Raw genomic sequence first — 22,572 nt, 5'->3', positions numbered from 1 at the left:
ACCGTAGTACATCACATTAAAAACATACACAATAGGCCTGCAATTATTTTCTTTAGCAAGTCATCTGACAAATATTTTCTTGATTAATTGATTTGTTCTTTGGTCTATAAAATGTCAGAAATGTGTGAAAAATGTTGATCACTGTGTCCCAAAGCTCAAGATGCAACCCAAAATGTCTTATTTTGTCCCGACCAACAGTCCACAACCTACAAACATATTCAATTTACTATCGTAGAAGACTAAAGAAACTAGAAAATACTCAGATTTAAGAAGCTAGAACCACAGAACTGTGATTTTTTTCTTAAAGAATGACTCAAAGCGATTAACAAGATTAACAAAATAGTTGGCGATTAATTTTCTCTCGATCGACTAATTAAATCATTGCAGCTCTAATACACAGCACAATAAAACATTCCAACATTTCTTGTACTGATACACAAACACAAGCAGCCAAGAAATAAAATGTATTTATAAGCCTGTTACGTAAAATTCGAGAAGCACTAAATTTCGGATCTCCTTATACCTCATCATCATGTCATTAAACATGATGTAAAAGTCACCACCATATTGGGAGCGTTTACTCAACAGCTGTTGAAGACCAGCACTGCAGGAAGATAATATAACCAGATCATCTGCACACAAAATGAGTAATTATGAGATTACCAACGGCACAATCTGTTACAATCTGTTTTAAAGTAAGAGATTACTGTGCACATACAAGATGTGGTATATTGCCACTACATATTATAAATGGAAGATATAGAGGGTTTAGATTAGATTAGATTAGAGGATCTGTGAATATCACTTGAGTAATAGCAGAAGGTGAAAAAATGAAATGTTTCATTCTCTACTTTCCTCTACATCATGTTTTGCAGCAAATAGTTAGAAATTAGAAATGAAGATGATGCTTTACACATGACCTAAAGTTGTCCTTTTGGTAGCTTGGTTGCTTTTTGTGATTTCAGAATATTTTAACAAAAAAATTACTTAAAATTCTGTGGATTAAGTGGTTTATAGAAAATATATTTTAATTTGAGTTGTATTAGTTTTACAATGTGCAGATCATTTGGTCCAAGCTTTGTTTTGTCTATGTTTGTTGACATTTGTGTGAGAATGTATTTATTGAGTAAGACTTATGACCAAACCTTAATAGAAAGTAATTGTTCTGTAAAATGTTTGGGGGTATACATATTGGAATTTTTCTTCTGTTGCTGAATAATCACATAAAAGACGAATGAAGTAAGACACAAAAAAAAGATTATTCATTCATTAATCTGTTTTCCAATATGCCTAACCCTATTACTGACATGAAAAAGTCTGATACAGTATTACCCCATCTAACATGCATCACCTGGTACATCAAACACAAGAACTACAGGTAGAAACAGTATTTAGTTTAGTTCAAAACACTTTCAAGATTTATTTGATTGACAGCCTGAGAAGCCTACAAGCATAGTGGAATTGAGACTATGGTAATCAATCAATTTATTATTTTATAGCAAAGGTGCACAGATCTCCTGGGCACTATAGTATCACCTTTTGAAAGCCTTTGAAAGGCATTGAGGACATTTATGAATCTGTAACAAAGATTTATGCAAACATATAAAAAGATTAATATATAGCAAATTTTCTTTCCATGGTGTTTTGGTATGAAGCTTTGATGAATGTGTTGGAAATGCATTGCAAATTTAAGAAATACATATTAAATCACCATATCAGAAAAAATGTGTAACACATAAAAAGACAGTTTACCATAAAAATCATAATATAATCATGTATGACAAAATATTGTTCATAAAATATAATCACAGGGTACAGGGCAGAAATATATCAGCAGAGGAATATCCAGCGTGCTCATGCTTTATGCATCTTTTATGCATAGACCTAGTTTATAACAGCAGAACTTGCTAGAAATAGGTCGTTTTTCATCAGTTAAATTTTACCAAAAAAAGAAGAAAAAATCTGTTTTACAAATTGTCAAGAGAACCAAACGGCACTAAAATAACAACACGTGTCTATATTTCATAAATAGCAGATATCCAAAAAGATGATGAATCAGTTTTTCCTGCTCTGTCCGATACTGTAACTGTACTGGCTGGGATATCATGGAGGGAGGTGGGTGGTGGGGGGGCCGTGTCTGCTGTTTTGTCTACAGTGTCGTAACATTTTTTTTAACCAGTTACTTCCACACCACTTCTTTCATTATGCTGATCTGTGAAGTGGAACGTTACGCTGGCAGAGTTGAGAGGTCAGGGGCTCCCGCTGCCTAGATACATACAGTCTAATATTAGAACATTTCCTTGATTTGTTAGCAGCATCTCTGCTGATTCCCGAGCACATGGCAACAGGCCGGCCAATAGGATTTCAGGAGACCACTAAGCCCCTCGCTCTGTATAGCAACAGTGGCATCCTTCCCTTATTTATTTATATTGGAGTTTTTTTTCCCACCGACTCATTCTCATGCTTCTGTCCCCCCACTGTGCAGCCACACTGTGCTCTCAAACTGTGAAAAAGAGTTACGGTGCGAAGAGTAGTGCTGTTTTTACCTTTCCCTGCATAAACTCTAAAACCTGCAGTTTTTTAAAATAGATTTTTTTCATATTTATGCACATTTTTGTACATTTTTATACTAAACCTCACAGATAAGTGGATTTTTTTCCTGTGCATGGGCATGTAAAAGTAAAAACAAAGTGGGCAATGTCTTGGAAAAGGCTTGATTTTCATGGAGACGTGAGATGTATCGGTGGAGAAGAGAGGAAATACCCAGAGGACTGGCATCGTGGGAAAAAGTGGCACTCAGAGGGGACGGACAACAACCAAGTGGAGAGGATTTTTAAAGATGGAGGACACGGGAGAAGAGGCGGTACGGGATAGGAGGAGTGGGGGGGGGTGGAGGGACATAGGATGGCGTGAGGACCGAGGCCGGTGGTTGGTTTGATCAGAGCCACGTGTGCGTCCAGCCACGTCTCTTTGCCGCTTCATGGATGTCGATGAAACGTTGGTTTCCCCTGCCGCCCGCTCCCTTCTGTCTTGGCCCAGGTAGGTGCGTACTGTCCCGAACTACTGAGTTTCCCGATGATGTTTCCTTTTTTCAGGCTGTTTGGATGTTATCTACAACAGAAGTTGCCATTTTGAAAGTTTCGTGCATGTTTAGCCTTGATATCTCTGCCATTCCAAGCTTAGGTACGGGACGATGGAAAGCTTGAAGGCGTTAGGCAAATATGACGTATGTCAGCCGTCCCGTTTTTGGAATGCACTGATCACTGATCGATAAAAGATTACCAACAAATATCCACAAAAAAACCAAATAAAAATACGTTAGGAGGACAGTCACCAGCTGCAGAATCGATACCTTCAGCATTATCTGTTGGATGTTGGATTGACGACTTAAATTGTGCTTGCCCAGTGCTTTTCCTTATGGATCCACCAATCCAATAACAGTGCATGAGATGAGCAAACACCATTTAGTTTGTTTTGACTTGGACAATCTAGTTTGGGAAGGCACATTTTTCTGACTTATACATACATTGTAATACCAAATAAGGTTATCAATGACTTGTGTTGAAAAGTAACACAAATACGTGTCGTCCAAGATGGATGTGTCCCGTAAGTTTTTTTTAGGACAAAAGTATTAAAACATGAGAAAACAGGCTTATCTGATAAAGATTGCGGGACTTCATTCAAAACAATGTTTTATCATCCTGCATCAAGAACTGGACAAAATGTGCCATCAACATCGAACTGCGTACCATTGGAAATGTTTCATTGCTGACGCCATTTTCAACGCTTTGACTTCCGATCTATAATGTTGCATCACTCAGTAAATTTAGATACTAACGTATGCTTCTTTTATATACACAGACCACATTCTAATTAATCTGTCTAATGACAACACAGATACAGATTAAGTAAATTTGAGTTGTCATGTAATCAGTATCAGTAACATTTTTAAAGCTTTTTGATATCTCTGATACCTTAAAATCAATGCTGAAGATTTGTTTTTTTTCAGTTGAAGTTCACAAATGGCAACTATGTCCTCTTGATTTTCTGTTAAAACCTTATTTATTGAGATAGGATCAAATCAATAATGTTTGCAAAAACATCAGATATTTGATTAAATAAATTTTGATTAAAATAAAGATACAATAATTTTTCTCTCGTATAGCAGCTAGATGACACTCCCTCCTCTCACCCCTTCGATAAGATGTCACATTGTAAAGAGTATAGGAGCATAATAAACCGCTGACTAATCCCAGATGCTTGGGAGAGGAAGAGGATTTAGCTGCAGTCCTCCTGAATTCTTTACCATGTAATGGTTTTCATCACATAATACTATACAGAATGTAAAAAAAAAAAAAAAAAAAAAAATGTTGACCCAGACTTCCCCAAAAGTAACAGAAAAAAAACAAAGACAATATATTATACTCTCTTGGCCATTACATTCAGTGAATTTTCCCTTTAACTTTCAATGGTGACACTTGAGGAGTAAAAATAATCATATTTTGGGAGGAAGATGTCCTTGAGAGAGAACTAATTTACAAGTGAGGATCATAATTATATGTTTTTTCTCCGGATGTTTTATACGGTCCAGAGTGCTGGGCAAAAATGATTTTTATTGTAACCAGTAATCTGCTTAAATATGTGTCCAGTTATTCTATTAAAGTGGATCTTGTCTATTGTACAAGTAATTTCATTTTTCTCTATACTTTCTGAGATCTGTTGTAATGCAGCTCCTTTTTTGTCAAGGATTGGCAGCTCCTCATCAGTTGTAACAAAGAAAAAAAATCTGTGGAATAATCATTATTACTACCTGAGTATGATTTCTGCTTGATACATCCAGTTTCTGGATAGGATTTAGTCTATATTCCTCATGATCTGAGTTTCAGCGCTAAAAAAATATCAGTAATTAGGGCTACGTGATTAATCAATATTTCTGTTTGTCAACCTCATGTACCACCCCCTTATGTATGTTAATGGAGCAGACAAAATATTAGGAAAACTTTCCAATATAATGTACAATACGACCACCCACAACAACCTCAGTAATAAACATAGAGTAGAATTATCACCTTTCTGACAATGTCAACAAAAACTGAAAAGGTATAAGCTTCGTAAAAGGAGAATTTATGGCAGAGTTGTTGTATTGGATTGCATTAGATTACACAGGTGTTCCTAATAAAGTGCTTGATGAGTGCAGTGTATTATATTACAGTATATTATATTCTTGTTATTATAGTATTTATTCCAGTCATGTCACCCAGCCTGCTCAGAAATAGCAGGGACATCTTTTTTAAACCTGTTTTGCAGGACCAGGATCTAAAAGTGTCTGGACCGACAAATTTCAATAATATGGAGCATTAACACATTACGCACCAAGTCTTATAAAGGTTTCACATATATACATATACATATACATATACATATAACAAAGGTTTCACTGGCCCATAGCAGTATCAGTCTTTTCAGTAGGGGTAATACAGGGCTTATACAAATAATATAGTTTATTCAACCCTTGGCCAGATGCTGAAATTTCTGGCCAAAATTTAAACCAAACTGAAAATTTAACATCTTGCAAAAAAAAAAAAAAAAAAAAAAGAAATACAGCTAATCTTCCTATTCTAAAGAACTGATTCTCAGACTCTGTTTATGCCATTTCTGTTTTAGGTTTTCTTATATGAGGTGATGCATGAATCCTTGAGGAAGAATAGGGCAGTCACTCTCCAGCAGGTTTATAGCTCAACAACTACTGTCAAGGTGTCTATGAGCCATGCACTGAAACATCCAGCAGCTCGGTAAGCAACTGTGGTTGGGTGCAACTGGGTGGATCCAGGTATGGATCCCTTTACGCAAATGACTGAAACAGACCAGCACTTGAGTATATAAAACTGAAAACAAGATCTACTGACAATGTCATCGTACTGCTCCATCATGTGGTTAAACCAGGGATTCAGCCTGAGGAACACGCTGCACCTCCACAACACAGGGCAGCCATGAACTCTGCACCGTCACCCTCTCTGTCCTCAGCCATGAGTGTAACTGTAAGCTGATAATATGTGATCAACTGCACTGTGGCACCTAGCATCCTGCTGCTTCACCACCTCAGTAAAACCTAGCTGGACTATTCAGTCTTTGTTATGAAAATGGCAGACGAGGGTTTCCGTGTCTGGACAGAGGACATCGAGCTCCAGCCAGCTGATTTTCCAACGTCATCACTAGCATCCCTCCATCTCATGGACGAGGCTGTGGTCATTAACGAGAACACCAACCATATGGGTGATAATCCTGAGCCCCACTCTGTATGTCCTCTGATGATGTCATCACCGCTCAACCAATCACAACAGCTGACAGACATGTCCATGGCTATAAGGCCTGAGCCTTCACCAGCAGATCAAGGTAAAATTAAAGATGCTATCTACAGCATTTTTACACATCAATACATAAATAATGATCTATTTGATAATAGCAACTGTGATCCATTTGAACAATCACAGCAAAGAAAGAAAGAGTGATACACAATGTCATAACAAAAGATGTTGATTATTAGCTCCATTTGCACAAGCACCCTCTCTCTCTTTTATGTGTTAAGATTTCCCTCCTAATCAGTGCTGGCAGCTTATAATGTAAAATTCAGTGGGAATATGAGTTTTGATCAGGCCTATATCTAGAGTTAAGTCCACAACAAACCAAACCACTGCTACATTTCACGAGGCTTTAGACTTTCCTGTCTGTGAGGTCAAAGTAATTCACCTGATGCTGATTTCTTCTTTATGTCATCTGTGTCCGTTTTGTGGTTTTTACTGTTTTGCTGTGTGATCTAGAGAAAACTGATAGGCCCAAACAGTAAACATCACAGAAAATATACAGGCCACAACAGACTGTTGCTCTATTGGATCATGGTCCTATTTACAGGAAATACACCGGTCTCTCAAAATCAACGCTGCAATTATTGAAACAGTAGATGATAATCATGCATTTACAACAGAGTAGCAAAGTGAAGGGAGTTATTTTGGGCATCTGGGGTTTGGAAATAAAATGCCTGTTTCATTTTGAGCATAAAATGTTAGTTGACTGGCAGGTGGAGCACTTTTAAGGCTGGGCATGAAAAAAATAGGGGTGGGTGGAAAAAAAAAAGGTTCACACTGTTTCCCTTATATACAATTAATTGATTCAACATGTGAATCTGATGAATCAAGTAATTGTATATAAGCGGCCTCACCACCCTGATGAAGGCAAGATAGCGTTTGGAAAACGTTTAGTAAATAAAGCATTATGGTGTACTGGAGATGAGTTGTGCAATGTGTTTTTAATTTTGATGGACTTGAATGGAAACTCACACTGGTCTGCACCTCTGTGTGTATGTGTGTATATTCTCAAAGTAAAATTAAAAAAAACAGGACTTTGCAATAACAATTTAAAATGGGTAGACATTTTTTTGAAACTTTGCTACTCTGTATTCACTTTTGAAACTTTTAATTTAAAGGCTTAACTGACTCATCTTGGTTATGACCATGGACTTTCAGAGTAGCCCAAAGTTGTTAAAATTTCAAAACTTTACCAACTTGTCCAGGAAGCTTTATTTTAAAACATCATAACTGGACCTAATTTTGATTGATACATCTGGTTTGGGTCTGGTCACATGATTGTCAGTGCAGTATGCCTCTGAGCCCTACACGCTTTACCTTTGATGGCTTGAAATGTACTGCACTGTTGCATTTTACTTGGTTTAAAAGTGTCAGTGAAAAGTATGTATATGTAAATGCAAATCAATTCCTGATAAATTAACAATTATAATTGTTATATCAACTGTTAATTTGGCCCTGAAACAAAAGTCTTTTGGTAACTAATAAATCAAGCAAATTGAACAGTCAACCCTCAAAAATGAACTATTCTTAACTTATCTGCCTTAACCCTATTATGCTTAATTTTCATGCCTGCAGTCCATAGTGGAGGATCTTAAAAGAATGAATGTGTGAATGTCTGAAATTCACACATTCATTCTTTACAGAACCAACTGACTTTTAGGGGCGTACACTGCACTCTTCAAGTCCAAAGCACTAAGGAAGCACAATTAACAAAATGTTTGGGGGTTTTTTATGTTTTTTTTTTTTAAGTTACAGTATTATAAAACCCTGGAATCCAAGAGAGATTTTCAGTTTCACCAACTCCCAGAGAAATGGTGGCAGCTGAGATCATGTGGTTTTAAGGGTTTGGTGAGATGAATGATTCACCTAGATTCAAGCTTTAGTAGAAGAAAACAATTTTATTACCAGGCAAGTTTTGACAGAGCTTCAATGTATGTAGGCAGCGGCTTAATGAGTTCACGCCCTTTCTAATTTTACAACAGCATACGTATGATTCCTCCAACATACAGCTCTGTCCGCAGCAGCAATTTAATGCATCTCCATGCATGCCATTACAAGTGTTGAAGGGATGATTTACATCAACTGCTAACAGCACGCCTTGCTCTACTCACATGTATCAGCGTAGCCTCACACTGGTATACACAAACATTTCACACTTAAATGTAATGCTTTCAGAAAATGCCTGACAGACAGGCTCTCACCGTTCCCTGCTTCCCAAATGGCACATTAATACAAACATAGACAATAAACAAGCGCAGAGGTACATCAACCCCAGTCCTTGAGGCCGACATGGCATCTCGCTGCAGACAGCTGTTGTTTGTTAGGCGAGGCGAGGCGAGGCAAGGCGAGGTCGAGCACTAAGCAGTACTGAGTCTGGCCGAGTGTGCCTGAGCGTTGAGGAGTGCCAGTTCTGGTATTTTAGGCAGTCAGACAGTGTCACCTGTCAGCAGACTAGTCTGGACAGAGTCTCCCACATGGTGCAAGACTAAGCAACACAACGATATCTCTCTCTGGAGTCCTTGTCAGTGGGCCAGCAGTATGTGCGTAACACACACAAAAAGCAGATAGCCACATACAGCCTGGTCTGAACTGACATCGTGGGTAACACTGGGTCATTCTACGGTTGATGTTGCAGAGTTCTTGGAGCCGGAGATGGGCCAAAACGACAGCGAGGCTCAGTCTCACACTCTGACAGCGTTCCTGCAGGACCTTTCCTCGCCCGTTGATAACGATGATGTGTCTCCTGCCCTGAGAACCAACAACACCCAAGAAGGAGGTACTCTCTTTGTCTTGCTTATTCAAAGTGCAACAGATCCTTTGAAGCATAATTAATCGGTTCTGCTCAAAATTAAGGGAAAGTGTACATCTGCTAATACTTGATGATTGTTAGCACAACCTGTTTTATTACCAGTAACCGTCAGCCCATTTACTGCCTCTCGTGTTTTGTAGTTTCAAAATGAGAGCTTCTTTGAGGGATTATGACTTGGAGGACGATCCTATTTTTCTTCCAGTTGTTGTAAGGTGGTTTGACAGGAGCTACACAATGAGTCCAATAAGGATATAAGGATGGAAACTATGATGGATTATCTCACTCTGCTGAGGTTTTTTTATACTGAACAAGAATGGATGACAAAAAACTGTTTCTTTGTGATGAAGAAAACGAATCCTGATACTTCTAACAATGCTGACTGTATCCAGATACACGGACATACACTGTCAGCATTAACTAAACAAAAAAAACCTTTCTAAAAGAATAACCTCAATTTAGACTCAGTTTCATCTTTATTGAAAATGGCACTATTGCAGACTTAACCTTATGTATTTTTGTCTTTTCTCTGATAATTGTTTCTATTTGGCTATTACCTCCGTGGTCAGAGCATCAACCCAAGAACAACATAACCAAAGCTATGGCAGCATGTGACTTCAGCGCTGATGACAACCATTTGTCCGATGCAGAGTGGTACTGGGGCAACATCTCGAGGTATTGACTGTTTTCATCGGATATGTTGATAACTTGATGTATTGTCTGGTTATAAGATTCATCAATTTTTCCTGTTTCATGCCTTAAATGTAAAAACCCAATCGACATTTGTGCTCACCAGTCACAAAGAGCTAGTTTCACTTTGTAATTTTTTTAGGCTTTTGTAGCTCACCTTCTCTTGTCTTTTTTTTGTTTTTGAGTTGTTTTCCTCCTACATTAACTGATTGAAACCTCAATATACTTTGTGATTGTCCAGAGAGGAAGTAAATGAGATGATGAGAAACACCCCTGATGGCACATTCCTGGTCCGAGATGCTTCCAGTAGAGTTAAGGGGGAATATACTCTGACACTGAGGTAACTATGTGTGTAACTTATGAATACATATAATCACAGGTCAGTTATTTAGTGGTTTCTAAGTCTAACTTTAGTTTTTCGGGATGAAAGTCTAAATTTAGTTTTACTGGTTTCAGAGTGTAATATTATACATTTCCTGGTTTCAGTCTAATTTTAGTTGAATCAAGACAGACTAGTTTACAGATATAACGTTTTGTTGATTAGAGTTTGGCGGAGACTCCAGCAGTCAGCAACATAATACCCTGTCAGATTGGCTCCAACTTTTATCAATGCTATCAACACCATCTGTGTAGCGGCTTGCACTTCATACTTGCTTTATATGCGTAACTGTGACCCAAAGCTGTTTTTAGGCTTCATGTCTATTTTCTTCTGATTTACGGGCATTAGTCCATTCACTGCCGGACTAGACACCGATGGAGGACAGCAGCAACTGACCTGCTGCTTTCTCTCTGCAGCTGATGTAGACAAAGTACTTGAGAGATGACACTGTGTTGGTTGGCCTCCAGGTAGAGGTCTGCGCAGGGCTGAATTCAGGTGTTGAAAACAATGCATTTATATGTGCGCTTAAGCTTAATAATAAAAGCCTCTCCTATTTTATCCTGCACTCATCCCACAAGCATGATGCTGACTGCCTGCTCTTGTCCACATAGGAGCACAACAATTAAGTTGCATTGCATGGCATTCTAATGCCATTTTAGGATCTTATGTTTACAAGTTAGTAGCCACCGCAATTTTCAGCTAGTCAAAATGTTTAACTCACAAAAGTGACATATAAAATTAAGATAATTTAATTAACATTAAATCTGTGGAATGTCATTTAAATTTTTACAACCACACTATGTACAGAATAAACTGAAGCAAGAGAGAGAGAGAGAGAGGAGTACATTGGGACAGACTAAGTGAGGGAAAACATATGAAGAAAATATGAGATACATGATATGAGAAAACATGTTTGGTCTTTTTCAGATTCATATAAAGGCATTACTGCTGTATGTAAACAGAGGACTATCTAATTAGATATCCTTATTAAAAGCTTTACAGTAAAACAAACATAAGAGAAATGTTGATTTGTTTGATTAAAGAAATCCTTGCAAATGATACTGTACCTTCCATCTTAAAAGATGTGAAAAAGGCATAACGTGGGGCAATGAATAGAGGAGGACAGGAGAGATATAGATTGTCTTCTTGATGAAGCTTTACCTAAGCTCTATTCTTCCTGGTTTCGTGTGGAAAAAAACCCTCTTACTTCTATTTGCTCCACTGCACTATATTGGATTGAGGGGACAGGTGGTTGAATAACAATTTCCTTCAAAATGCAGAAAGCACTGAGTGTATAGGGATGTCATAGAGAAAAAACATTCTGAAAATGAGAACTGTCATCTGAATAGAAGTAGCTCAGACAATAAACTTAACTACTAAGAGCTTGGGGGTTAGTTACCAATGGTGGCAGCTCAAAATTTGCACTGGTACTATAAAGATGTGGAGGAGGAGGACATTTAATTATTTGGTTTTTTTACAGCCTTTTAATGGGAGTATTTTTGGCAGCTTTTTACAACAGTTATCCTATAATCTTTGCAGAAAAGATGGATCTAACAGACTGATAAAGATCTTCCATCATGAGGGGAAGTACGGCTTCTCTGAGCCACTGGGCTTCCCCTCTGTGGTGGACCTGATCCAGTATTACCAGAACAAGTCACTGGCCCAGTATAACTCTAAACTGGATACACGGTTACGCTACCCTATCTCCAAATACCAGCAGGTAGGTTGGCGAGGCTTCTAGCTCTGCATGTGTGCTTTCTTACAAATAATAATAACAATATTCAGGAAGAAGGAGATGTTGTTGCAGCTATGATTTAAATCCATCCATAAATAATGCTGACCTGCTGTACTTGTACACTTTTGATGACATTTTACATGGCTAAGGCTTGGTATCGTACTTTTTAAAAAAAATATCAGTGCCAATATGAACCCTGTGCTTCAGGACAGATAACAAAACCTTTCTTAACAAAAGAAGAAAAAGTTCTTAAAAGTTAAATGTTGTTTGACACAAGCAAGTCAAGAATTAGGCTTTATATTCTGAACAGTTTTCAATACTTACTACTACGGGCACATCTTGTTCAGGACCAAAATAAATTGAGGTTCGATACCAAGCCGTATACGGGAACGGATAAAATAAGTGAATAAATTAAATGCTTAGATGTCAACTTAATACATCTAGTTTTTAACTGAAATGCTGTGCTTCAAAACAATGCATTCACAACACAGTTTTACCAAAATACAGTATGAAAACATGCATCCTTTTCATTTGTATTTACAGTAATAAAATTGTACTTTTAGTTCTGTTGGCCTGTATGAGTTGATAAGGATGTTTTTAATAGTCTAAAATCACAGTAATAGACTATTTTACATAAAGTGTAATCCTTTGGCATATTTTTGAATGTACGCATGCAAGTATAAAAAAAAATTGATTATAGGTGAGTAACTCTTAACACATTGATATAAAAATGTTTGTTTATAGAGTTACTATTCATTAGCTGCAATCTGTTATACAAACAACTCATTTGATTTATCAGCAGTAATTACATAGAAATGTAACAGTGTTTCTAACTGAAATTTATTGTGCCTGCCGTTGCACTAATTGTACTCTGAATGAAAACACCCACTGTAAAAGCCACTGGAAACCCAAATCCACAACAACCTTCTAACTATGTAATTTAAGGTTTTATGTACATGGTAGTAAGCATCTAAAAAGTATTAGAAATTAGTTTCAATTGAAATTTGAAATACTGTCATTTAAGTTTTTTTAACTTTTCCTGATATTAGGTCTGAATTGGGCGTGGTTATGCTCAGACATTTATTACAAAGATTAGGCAATTAATTCTGCGAACAAATCATAAAGGACGTGACATGCTGCGGTAAGTGTATTGTCTTATTTCTGGTTGCTAGAGTTTTGTGTCATTGGTAGATCAACCACTCTGAACTCTCCCTTCCTTTAACGACTTTCTCACTAATCACACAGTTGTTTACACGATTTTCAGATCTAGTTATTACTTCAGCTTAGCAGCTAGCGATGACTTCCCCTCTTCCTCTCACGCTTCTGCTCTCTCTTGCTCGGAGTGTCTTATGTTTAACTATTCCTCTGCCCCCTTTAGTGATAATGGTCCATGTAATATATATTGTATATTTACCGTGTTGGAGGCGAGGCTCAGTGAGTTAGAAGTACGACTCTTCACCATGGAAACCCACTCATCAGAGAAATGATCTGAACAGCAAAATGAGCTGTTTTTGAACTGGGTTTTCTAATAGTTATGAACGTTTATGTTCACTCAGATTTTTGTGGATGTTTAATGAGACAATAAACTTTGATAACATATATGCATTTTTACTATTTCAAGCCAAATTTTCAGACACTTTAAGTGGAAATAACCTGACAAATACAGCGCAAAACCTTCTGCAATATTAGTTAAGATAAAAAAATATGCCATATGAACACTGGACTTCTGGATTCTTCTGAATAGCTTTTACGTTCTTGTCTGTGCAGCAGCAGGTTGTGATGGAAGTTAACACTGATGCAGTTGGAGAACAGCTGAGGACATTTCAGGATCAATACAAAGAGAAGAGCAAAGAGTACGACCATCTGTATGAAGAGTTTAACCAAACGTCACAGGTACAGCAGCATCCCAAACATTGAGAGACTTTTTTACCAAGAAAATCTGTGGTCTTCTACAATATGATTTTGTTGGGTAAGAGCAATATGGCTTTACCCAACATCATTAAGCAACTTCTTCACATCCAGTTCACAAAGTTTTTTAATGTGCTGTTCTAACTTTGAGCGTCTAGTAGCTATTTCCTAATACAAGAAGTAATGCATTTTACATTTCTAGTTGATTAGTTACTAACGCAATGACCTAATGATTTTGTCTATCCCGTATCTGGAAAATTAGGTTCAAAACTTTGTAATACTGAATGTTATAATATGGAATTTTAAAGCATATTTTATGACTGCCTATACTACTGTTTAAAAGCATTGGCTGTGAAGCCTTAAATGTAAAAGTAAGACTGTTTCCTCTCCTTCACAGGAAATGCAGACCAAACGGACAGCCATCGAGGCTTTCAGTGAAATTATTCGGATCTTCGAGGAGCAGTGTGAAACCCAAGAACGCTACAGCAAGGAATACATCGACATGTTTCTCACATTAGACAGCAGTACAGAGACTGACAAGTATGCTTCCAAATACCTACACTGTTTACAATTGAGATACTTTTGATGTGTTTCATTTTACTTACTTTGATACAATGAAAACTACTCAGTGCTGGCCACGCCCGTTCAACATGTTCACAGCAGCTGAGCAAATTTAGAATTGTTTACTGTTGTTCCTTCTCCCCCTCCCTACTCCCAGGATTCAAAACAACTCTGATGAGCTGCAGTCAAGTGTGGAAGAGATCCACAACAGCAAGAAGAAGTTGGAGGAAGAGCTGAAAAGGAAGGTGCTAGCTCATATGGAGGTTGACAGGAAAATGAACAGCCTGAAGCCCGACCTTGTGCAGCTCAGGAAGATCAGAGATCAATACCTGCTGTAAGTTCAAACCTTCAGCAGTACTCTTTAAGAGAAACCTTTGTGGTTTTGGATATTTGAGGTAAAGTGTTTTCCATACAGATTATATAAAGTGATATAAATCTTTATCTATTTTAAAATTAAAAATAAATAAAGCAGGACTACATACCAGGTGACGGGTGCAAACCATAGTGCAAATCTGATGTGCTAATAAGACTTTTGTTAATAAGCTAACAAGCTCACGAGATGAAATTCATTCTGACGTTCAGTTCAAAAACGCTTATCACTTACATCAATGACACAGCTGAGTCGTAAACATAGAAAAAAAAAAAAACAATCAGCTGTTCTCATCCATGATGCCACAGCTGTGAATGTCCAGTATGCTCAGCTTGATCATGAGCCTGATGGAAAGAGAGCTAAACTTCCTGCTTGTCCCTGTTGTGCCTTCAGCAAATGTTAATATGCAGATGTGTTCTCCTCGGGTTTCGCCCATAGACTGGTTTGTGAACTCCCATTTTGAAGCCTCAAGTTTGGCATTTTGACGGTCACCATCTTGGATTTTTGGAGGCAGAAGTGATGAGAAGTGACCATATTTGGACAAGAGGGTGGAGCTGACCCTAATGCCAGCTGCTAGCTTGGTTAGCATGGTGCAATTGCAGTCTATGGTTAACTGTGATCATGCTAATGCTAATTTTCGCTAGCCAAAAACAGGCTTAAAACCATTAAAACAAAAATGTACTTACCGGAAAAACTGAACATCCAACTCCTGAGAGGGTCTTTTAGTACAACCGAACAAGACTTTTTAGGCCACCAAAATGTTACAATTAACTTTCATGAGCTGAAAACACACTGAAATAGTGACAGCTAAACCTATGCTTTGTGAATCTGGGGTTACACCATGTTGGTAGAGACTTAATTAGACTCAATCACAACATAGCCACGTCCTAAAACATACCCTGCTTTATCGTCAAATTTAAATGAAATGGGACCAGAATTTACAAAATGAACATCATGATGTATTGAAGAAGACTTGAAACTAATGATTGAGACCATAAACTCATTGGGAAACTGTTTACTGAGGTAATAAATCAAGTGAGAAGAAGAGTCATTTTCTCATAGACTTCCATACAAAAGGACTTGTTTTTGGAGCCAGTGGAGTCGCCCCCTGCTGGCCATTTGAGAGAATGCAGGTTTAAGGCACTTCTGCATTGGCCTCACTTTTCAGACCTGAAACTACCCACTTGGTTTTGCCAGGTAGTGTTTTTACCTGGATGAGTTCTGTTACTTTTCAACAAATAAAGCAAAACTGAAGGTCTAATAGCATGATGACAGAATGACGATGTTACTATAATGGATCAACATCTCTTTAGAAAAAAAAAAAAAAAAGTTCAATTCAGCTATTTGACTTAGGTGTGTTGTTGCATTGTATTATTCGACCACTACATATTCAAAACAGTGCCCCACTTCACTAGACATAGATTTCAAATGTTTTCTGTCAAGCTCTTCTATCTTGTTAGTAAAGCCTTTTGTGTCCTCTCTGAAAATTTCAGCATGATAGCCAGTTTTATTGAAAGTGAGAATTGACTTTGGCCAACTTAAAGCATGTTCTACTAAATCTGCAGCAGTGCACTAACACTATCTTGTCCATGTCACAGCTGGCTCACTCAGCAAGGAACCAGGCAGAGTGAGATTAATGACTGGCTCAGTATCAGGAATGAAGAAGAAGAGTGAGTATTATCGTTTATCCAGGTCAACTGAATTTTTTCATTAAAATAGAGAAGTGCAGAAAGTACAGGAATGTCACTTTTGGAAATTTAATCTCAGGTGCATCAAGTATGAAACATGCTTTGTATATCGGCAGGTAAAGAGCAGTTCATGAAATATATCTGCAGAGACATGAGATAAGGGATATTTAAATATGTGCACTGAACATGGAGCATTTTATGCTTTATAATGTTTCTTTTAGCTAATCTAACACAACCATCTTCCCAACTTCCCTTAGCCCATACACCCTGGCAGATGATACCCACCTGGAGGAGAGGAGCTGGTTTGTTGGAGGAATGAGACGGAAGGAGGCAGAAGAGCTGCTGAGGGGGAGGAGAGACGGCACCTTCCTCATCAGAGACAGTCAAACTCAGAGAGGCTCGTTTGCCTGCTCTGTTGTGTGAGTACCTTTAGATTTGTTTCTTTTAGGCATTTAAAAAAAAAGAAAAAAAAAGGTACAATTCATAACATTTTAACTTAGATAAATGCCGATTTACCTATCCTAATTGATCACATGATCGTTGACATAATCTATGTGCAATGAAGTCTTTAACATTCATTTATTTACCTTTTGCTGTATTAGGGCTTTGAATGTGACGTTGTCTGAATCACAGGTTTTTATCCAAATGGTCAAAGTGCCATGAAAGCACATATTTTTAGCACATGTGGGTGCGATACAAATTAAAGCCATAACCTTTACTGTGTTGGACCTAGGTGTCAAAACTAGAGATGGGCATGATTAATCGATGATCAGTGATTGATCGTTAAGAATTTTTTTGATCACGTGGAATTAAATTGATTTAACGTTCGTATCAAATTATGTTATGTATGTATGTATGTGTCTTGAAGTTGCAATGAATTTCACTACATGCTGCAACCAGCCAGGGGTGCAATTTAAATTCAAGAGGGAAAATGAATACTCAGTTGCCGACGGGCTGCCGTAGAAATTAGACGAAAGTAAACATGAAGAGAGCAAGGCAAAGTTTGGTGTGGGACCATTTCGAGCTAAAAAACAACAAAGCTCATTGTAAACATTGCAATGCCGTGTATACCTACAACACAACAACGACCCCAATGATGTATCACTTGAACAACATACACCCGACACTGGTTAATGAATCCTCCTCCTCCTCTCAACCTACCATCACCTCAGTGTTAGCACAGAGGAGCTGCGATGCACAGCGGGCAATACCTCTGCATCCCCGCAACGTCGGGTTGTGGGTGTTTTCAGCTGCTAGACTAATTAGCTGTCGCCAGGCTGTGTTCGCATCTCACTCCTGAGCACGCTGACATGCTCATCTTCCTCAACAAGAATCCGTAGGCTGTAGTAACTTTATTCTCTCGGCTGCGTGCCTTTTGGATTTATTCAAGTTACATTTAGGTAAAAATTGTCAGCACTAGATAATATTACATTTTTTAATTTACATATTATCGTTTGATATGATTTATGATTTTTTGGAATTGTGTCTAATAATTGTGTTTACCACGAGCGCCGTAGCTTTGGCTTGTTAATTTGCGAGGTTTGGCTCAGAGCCTCAGGCTCCGCTGCCTTTACGAGTGCGACACATATCCTTTTTGTTTTGTTTTCTGTTTAACAGCTTAACTGCCTTGTATAAGAGGACTGGTATTGGTCTATAATTTCTTCTTGGAATAGAGATTTCATTGAGGAAAAACATGCTTTCTTTTGTATTTTCTGCCATAGTCATTTTTAATACATATAAAAAAAGATAAATCGATAATTGATTGCTAATTTTCCCAATGATCGATATAGGAAATTTCTTAAAATGCCCATCCCTAGTCCAAACGACCGTAAACATGCCCAAATTATTATGATTATTATACATTTTGTTTAAAATGGTAATTGTGCGCAGAAAGTGACAGGTTTCCTCTTGTGCAGTGTGGACGGCGATGTGAAGCACTGTGTGATCTACAGGACAGCCACAGGGTATGGTTTTGCTGAGCCCTACAACCTGTACTCCTCACTGAGAGAGCTGGTCCTCCACTATCGACACACATCCCTAATCCAACACAACCAGCAGCTGAATGTAACCCTGGCCTGGCCTGCTCTCAGCCAGCAGCCCAGCTGAGAAAACACCAGCACGCCACCCTGATGGCACTTTCCCAAAGTTTCACTGTATTCGCAATGAGGATGCACCCGTATGGACACTGTTATCAAGCTCGAACAGAGTACTGGTTAGTGTCGTCACCATACAAGAATTTTTGTAACAATTTCAGTGATTACATTTGGGTAACTAAAATCCTACATTCATATGATGTCACAGCAAACAAAAAAGCATTATGGAGCAAAAGTCACTGAAATGCTTAGCTGAGTTATTTTAAACAGATTTTAACCAGCTTTTCCACAGCAGTTTTATGGATGATTAGGTCGCTGTCATTGTCTGAAATGCTGTGGATTGTTCAATTTTGTTGCCATGTTCTTAGCTGCCAGTCTGCAGCTTTGTTCTTATATAATTTCCTTTTTAAAGCTATTATTCCTAATATTAAAGATCCCATTTACTTTCCATCTGCACATGCAGCTTGCAAAACACAATTGGGATTAAATACTTAGTGTTAAAAGAATTCAAAAGTGAACTGAATCTTTTGCAGCTGTACTGAGGTAGTACTGAAATTTTGCCTCATTATGACAACACTAATTCTATTACCAGTGAGTTTCCCAAACCTATGAATATGAAAGTTGCAACAATCTTAACAGTGCATCGATTTGCTATGACAAAATCAGGGCAACACAGGATAGTTGTATCTAACTGGATACTGATAATAACTTGATTGCTTTTATAATAACAAACAAAGCAGAGAAATGTCAGTACAGTTTACTGTGGAGTTATCCACTAATCCAGACTGTAACTGTTTCTGCACAACTTTCTGAGTTTCTTCTAAAAGGCAAGCACAAGAAATCATAAATACTTTAAGAGTAGCTTCACCCAGTCTAATAATACAACAGCATTGTACTGTGGCACTAAAGCACCATTTCACATCACAGCTAGGTGTGGTCACAACCTATAGAGGCCAGTCCAGCTATGTTTTCACTCCTTCCAAAATCTAGTAGAGACTTACACTTTAATACATTTTCAAAGTCTTTGTCTCAAGATTTGGCCACTCTTGCCTTTTACCTCAAACATTTGTAAAATATTCTTGTCCAACAACCCAGACAGTACTCAGCAAGTACCCAGTGCTCTGAGCCAAAGTCACTTTTTCAGCTTTGAAAAAGTGAATTTGTTGCATCAAGCTACAGAATATATTACAAATCCATATAAATATGTGCAACAGTGTTTATAGTGCTTCTGGGAAACTGAGCTTGGGATGGGACTCTGCACTACCCAGCACATGTGCATTATGGGTAATGTAGTAACTGAATAGACACACCAGCACTTTATCCAAAACAAGAAAATCCAAACACACACAGACAGAGATTTCTTAGAAAGCATACCTGATTTCACATGATGTTTCTGGTTAGAAAAAAAGTTAAACATTCTTATGTCAGTGATTATGAATATAATTTAATTTCCTTACAGACATCTGTAAATATGATAGTTTTTACAATAGGATTTTCACAGGAATTAAAGCACTTGAGGGTAATGAACCTCATTTAATTCTTCACCCTGCATGTTTCCACATGTTTTCAGACTATTAGAAGAAAGACAATGTAAAGCTTGTATCACTTCATGGATTCTACTTCTGGGGTGTATTTATGCTTTATAGCTCTTATGTGTAGATTTTTTATAGCACCTTTCAAATTATTCTGAGTACAATTTTTGTTGTAGAAAAATGGGACAATCATGGTAAAGTTTGTGTAGTCTGTGTTACTTTGAGCTCATCCAGAAACACAAAGTGTTAGCAAATATGAGGCACAATCAACTACTGAAAGCATTTCTGTGTGCTGTATACATCGCAAATAGTTGGAATATTAATCCTAAAAAAGAACATTTTCTTACTTTTTATGCAAGGTATCAATCTGGTTCAGATAGTCTTTGATGAATCAGACTATATTTGTTTTTTTTTTTTCTGATTTCTCGATGGTTTTGTGAGGACTTGGGGTTGCAGTAAATGATCCAGGAGCTTTGATAGGACTTTTGGAGCCTGAAGTATATAGATAATATACAGGTCTTTCAGATCTCCGGTTCTGATTGAAAAGTGCCTTTAAGTGCTTCTGTTGTAGCCATCATATTTGTGTTTATATTAAGGTGTGTTAAAGAGCCCCTCCAGTGAAAATCAAGTTTTTAACCTTGTTAACATATCCATGTGGTGTTTTTCTAATGTTACAAGACATATCAGGAGCGAAATAAGCAGTCAACGCTATGGCTGAGCATTTCTGCTTTGAAACTGAACTGCAGCGTACCAAGGACAGTCTAAAAAAAAAAAAAATAAAAACGGAGTCTGTCAAGGCAGGATTTCATACGTCACAAATCTAAGGAACCAATCATGTATAATTAAAGATAAATTTTATGCAGAGTCTACCTCCTCGGGTTTTCCCTGAGAGCTGATTCCAATCTGCACGGAGGACTAGCAACCTGTCGAAAAAGCCGAATCCGGCATATTGCTGTTAGTAAAGTTTCCGTGCGGAGAAAAACACAACAGTTCCTCATCTCCCAATGAATGCTCAGTCTCAGTCGGATAAAATCCATTTTGTTATCCAGTGAGCAAATATTGACCAGAGAGAGTGATGGAATAGCTGGCCTGGTTGCGTTAGCTTTTAGATTGGCTAACAGACCAGCATGCTTACTCCTCTTCTGCTTCCATGCACACCGCTTCCTCTTGCCTCTGAGCCGTTGTAGTCTGCTACGTCAGTCCGCTGCCACAGAGCCTCAGGAGCTGCAGTCTGCTGAGTGCCGCTCTAAGCTTTGGTGGAAGTGAGGCAGGCGAGTTGTTGATAATGTTCAAATGTTTGGCTTGGCTGTACCTTCTTGGCCTACTTGGACCGGTCGTGTTATCTGCAAAATCACATTAAGAGACGAGTCCCTAACACTCTTTATGCCATAACCGGGAGCCAGAGAAGCTGCTGCACTGCTGCGTGCGGCTATGAACATATTTGCATATTCATAGATTCTGGAATTTTTAATGAGGGAGAAGGAGTAGATGTCATTTTAAGGATTTTAAAGTGGTAGTTATACTTTTTTACAGAAAAACCATATCAGACACATTATTGTTCCGATTATTTTTATGTCTTAATTCATGTCTGGAGGGGATCTTTAAGACAGAAAAACGAAGGGAATTTTCACATTGTGTCATTTGTGTGAATTGGACCACTGGACAGTTAGTGCAGGCAGTGTTGTTTCCCAAACAGTCAATTTAACAAATATCCAAAGGTTAGCAGTTTATGAAGAAGATTCCCCAGATAAGTTGAAATGCGTCCTGTCTGAACAGAACTTTAGACTCAGGACTGATGTCTTGTCCCCTACATTAGCACAATGGGTACAGACAACATACAAGGCTACCATAAATTGAGAACCCTTATGGAGAGTATTATTATTGAAGCATAACTGTTTTCTTCATTGTATTTTATTTCATTTATTTCATTATTTTATAAAAGTAGGTTTCACAGAGTTTATTTACCCTGGCAGCTGCCACCATGAATTTACATCACAGAAATGAAACTTTACCAATGATTTTGGCCAAAATACCAGCTGTATTTACATAAAGTTTTGAACAGAAAATAAGAAAAACAAAAGTTTCACCGGGAAACTAAATAAAATACATTGAGTGTTGTGTATCAAAATTATATGTAGTATTCAAAAGTATACATACAGTATATTTCGCAACGATAATTTTGCAAGCATGTTAGTTAGCTTTGCTAGTTAGTAAACTACAACCTAACAAGGTGAGATTCCAGTCATTGTGGACCAAACACAGATTATTACCATAGAATGTAATGAAATGATTATATACCTTGGGATTCATTTGTTTCTAATATGTTTGTTGGTATCTGTGAAATAATAATTTTTAGTAAACAGTAGCAGAACATACCGAGGATGAAATTTATTTTTTTCTTAAGTGTGAGGCATAATCAGAATGATGGTCTATAATGATGAATCTCAT

At 37.7% G+C, this 22,572-nt stretch overlaps 1 protein-coding gene and 1 long non-coding RNA gene across 3 annotated transcripts in view; one reads left to right on the top strand and one right to left on the bottom strand.

The window, feature by feature from the left end:
* Positions 1-22,572, bottom strand: part of LOC122988390 — a 42,659-nt gene that overhangs the window by 12,406 nt on the left and 7,681 nt on the right. The window lies entirely within an intron of this gene.
* On the top strand, positions 8,072-21,603 carry LOC122988385 (phosphatidylinositol 3-kinase regulatory subunit beta-like). The gene is made up of 10 exons (XM_044360649.1): positions 8,072-9,138; positions 9,738-9,843; positions 10,100-10,198; positions 11,777-11,957; positions 13,740-13,865; positions 14,278-14,420; positions 14,599-14,775; positions 16,410-16,481; positions 16,757-16,918; positions 18,416-21,603. The coding sequence occupies exons 1-10, from the start codon at positions 9,015-9,017 to the stop codon at positions 18,603-18,605; spliced, it is 1,380 nt and encodes a 459-aa protein (XP_044216584.1). The 5' UTR covers positions 8,072-9,014; the 3' UTR covers positions 18,606-21,603.

The sequence above is a fragment of the Thunnus albacares genome, chromosome 9 (genome assembly GCF_914725855.1).
Source record: "Thunnus albacares chromosome 9, fThuAlb1.1, whole genome shotgun sequence".
NCBI classification, from domain to species: Eukaryota; Metazoa; Chordata; class Actinopteri; order Scombriformes; family Scombridae; genus Thunnus; species Thunnus albacares.
Note: the sequence above shows the minus strand (reverse complement) of the source record. Positions and strands in the feature narration are given on the sequence as shown.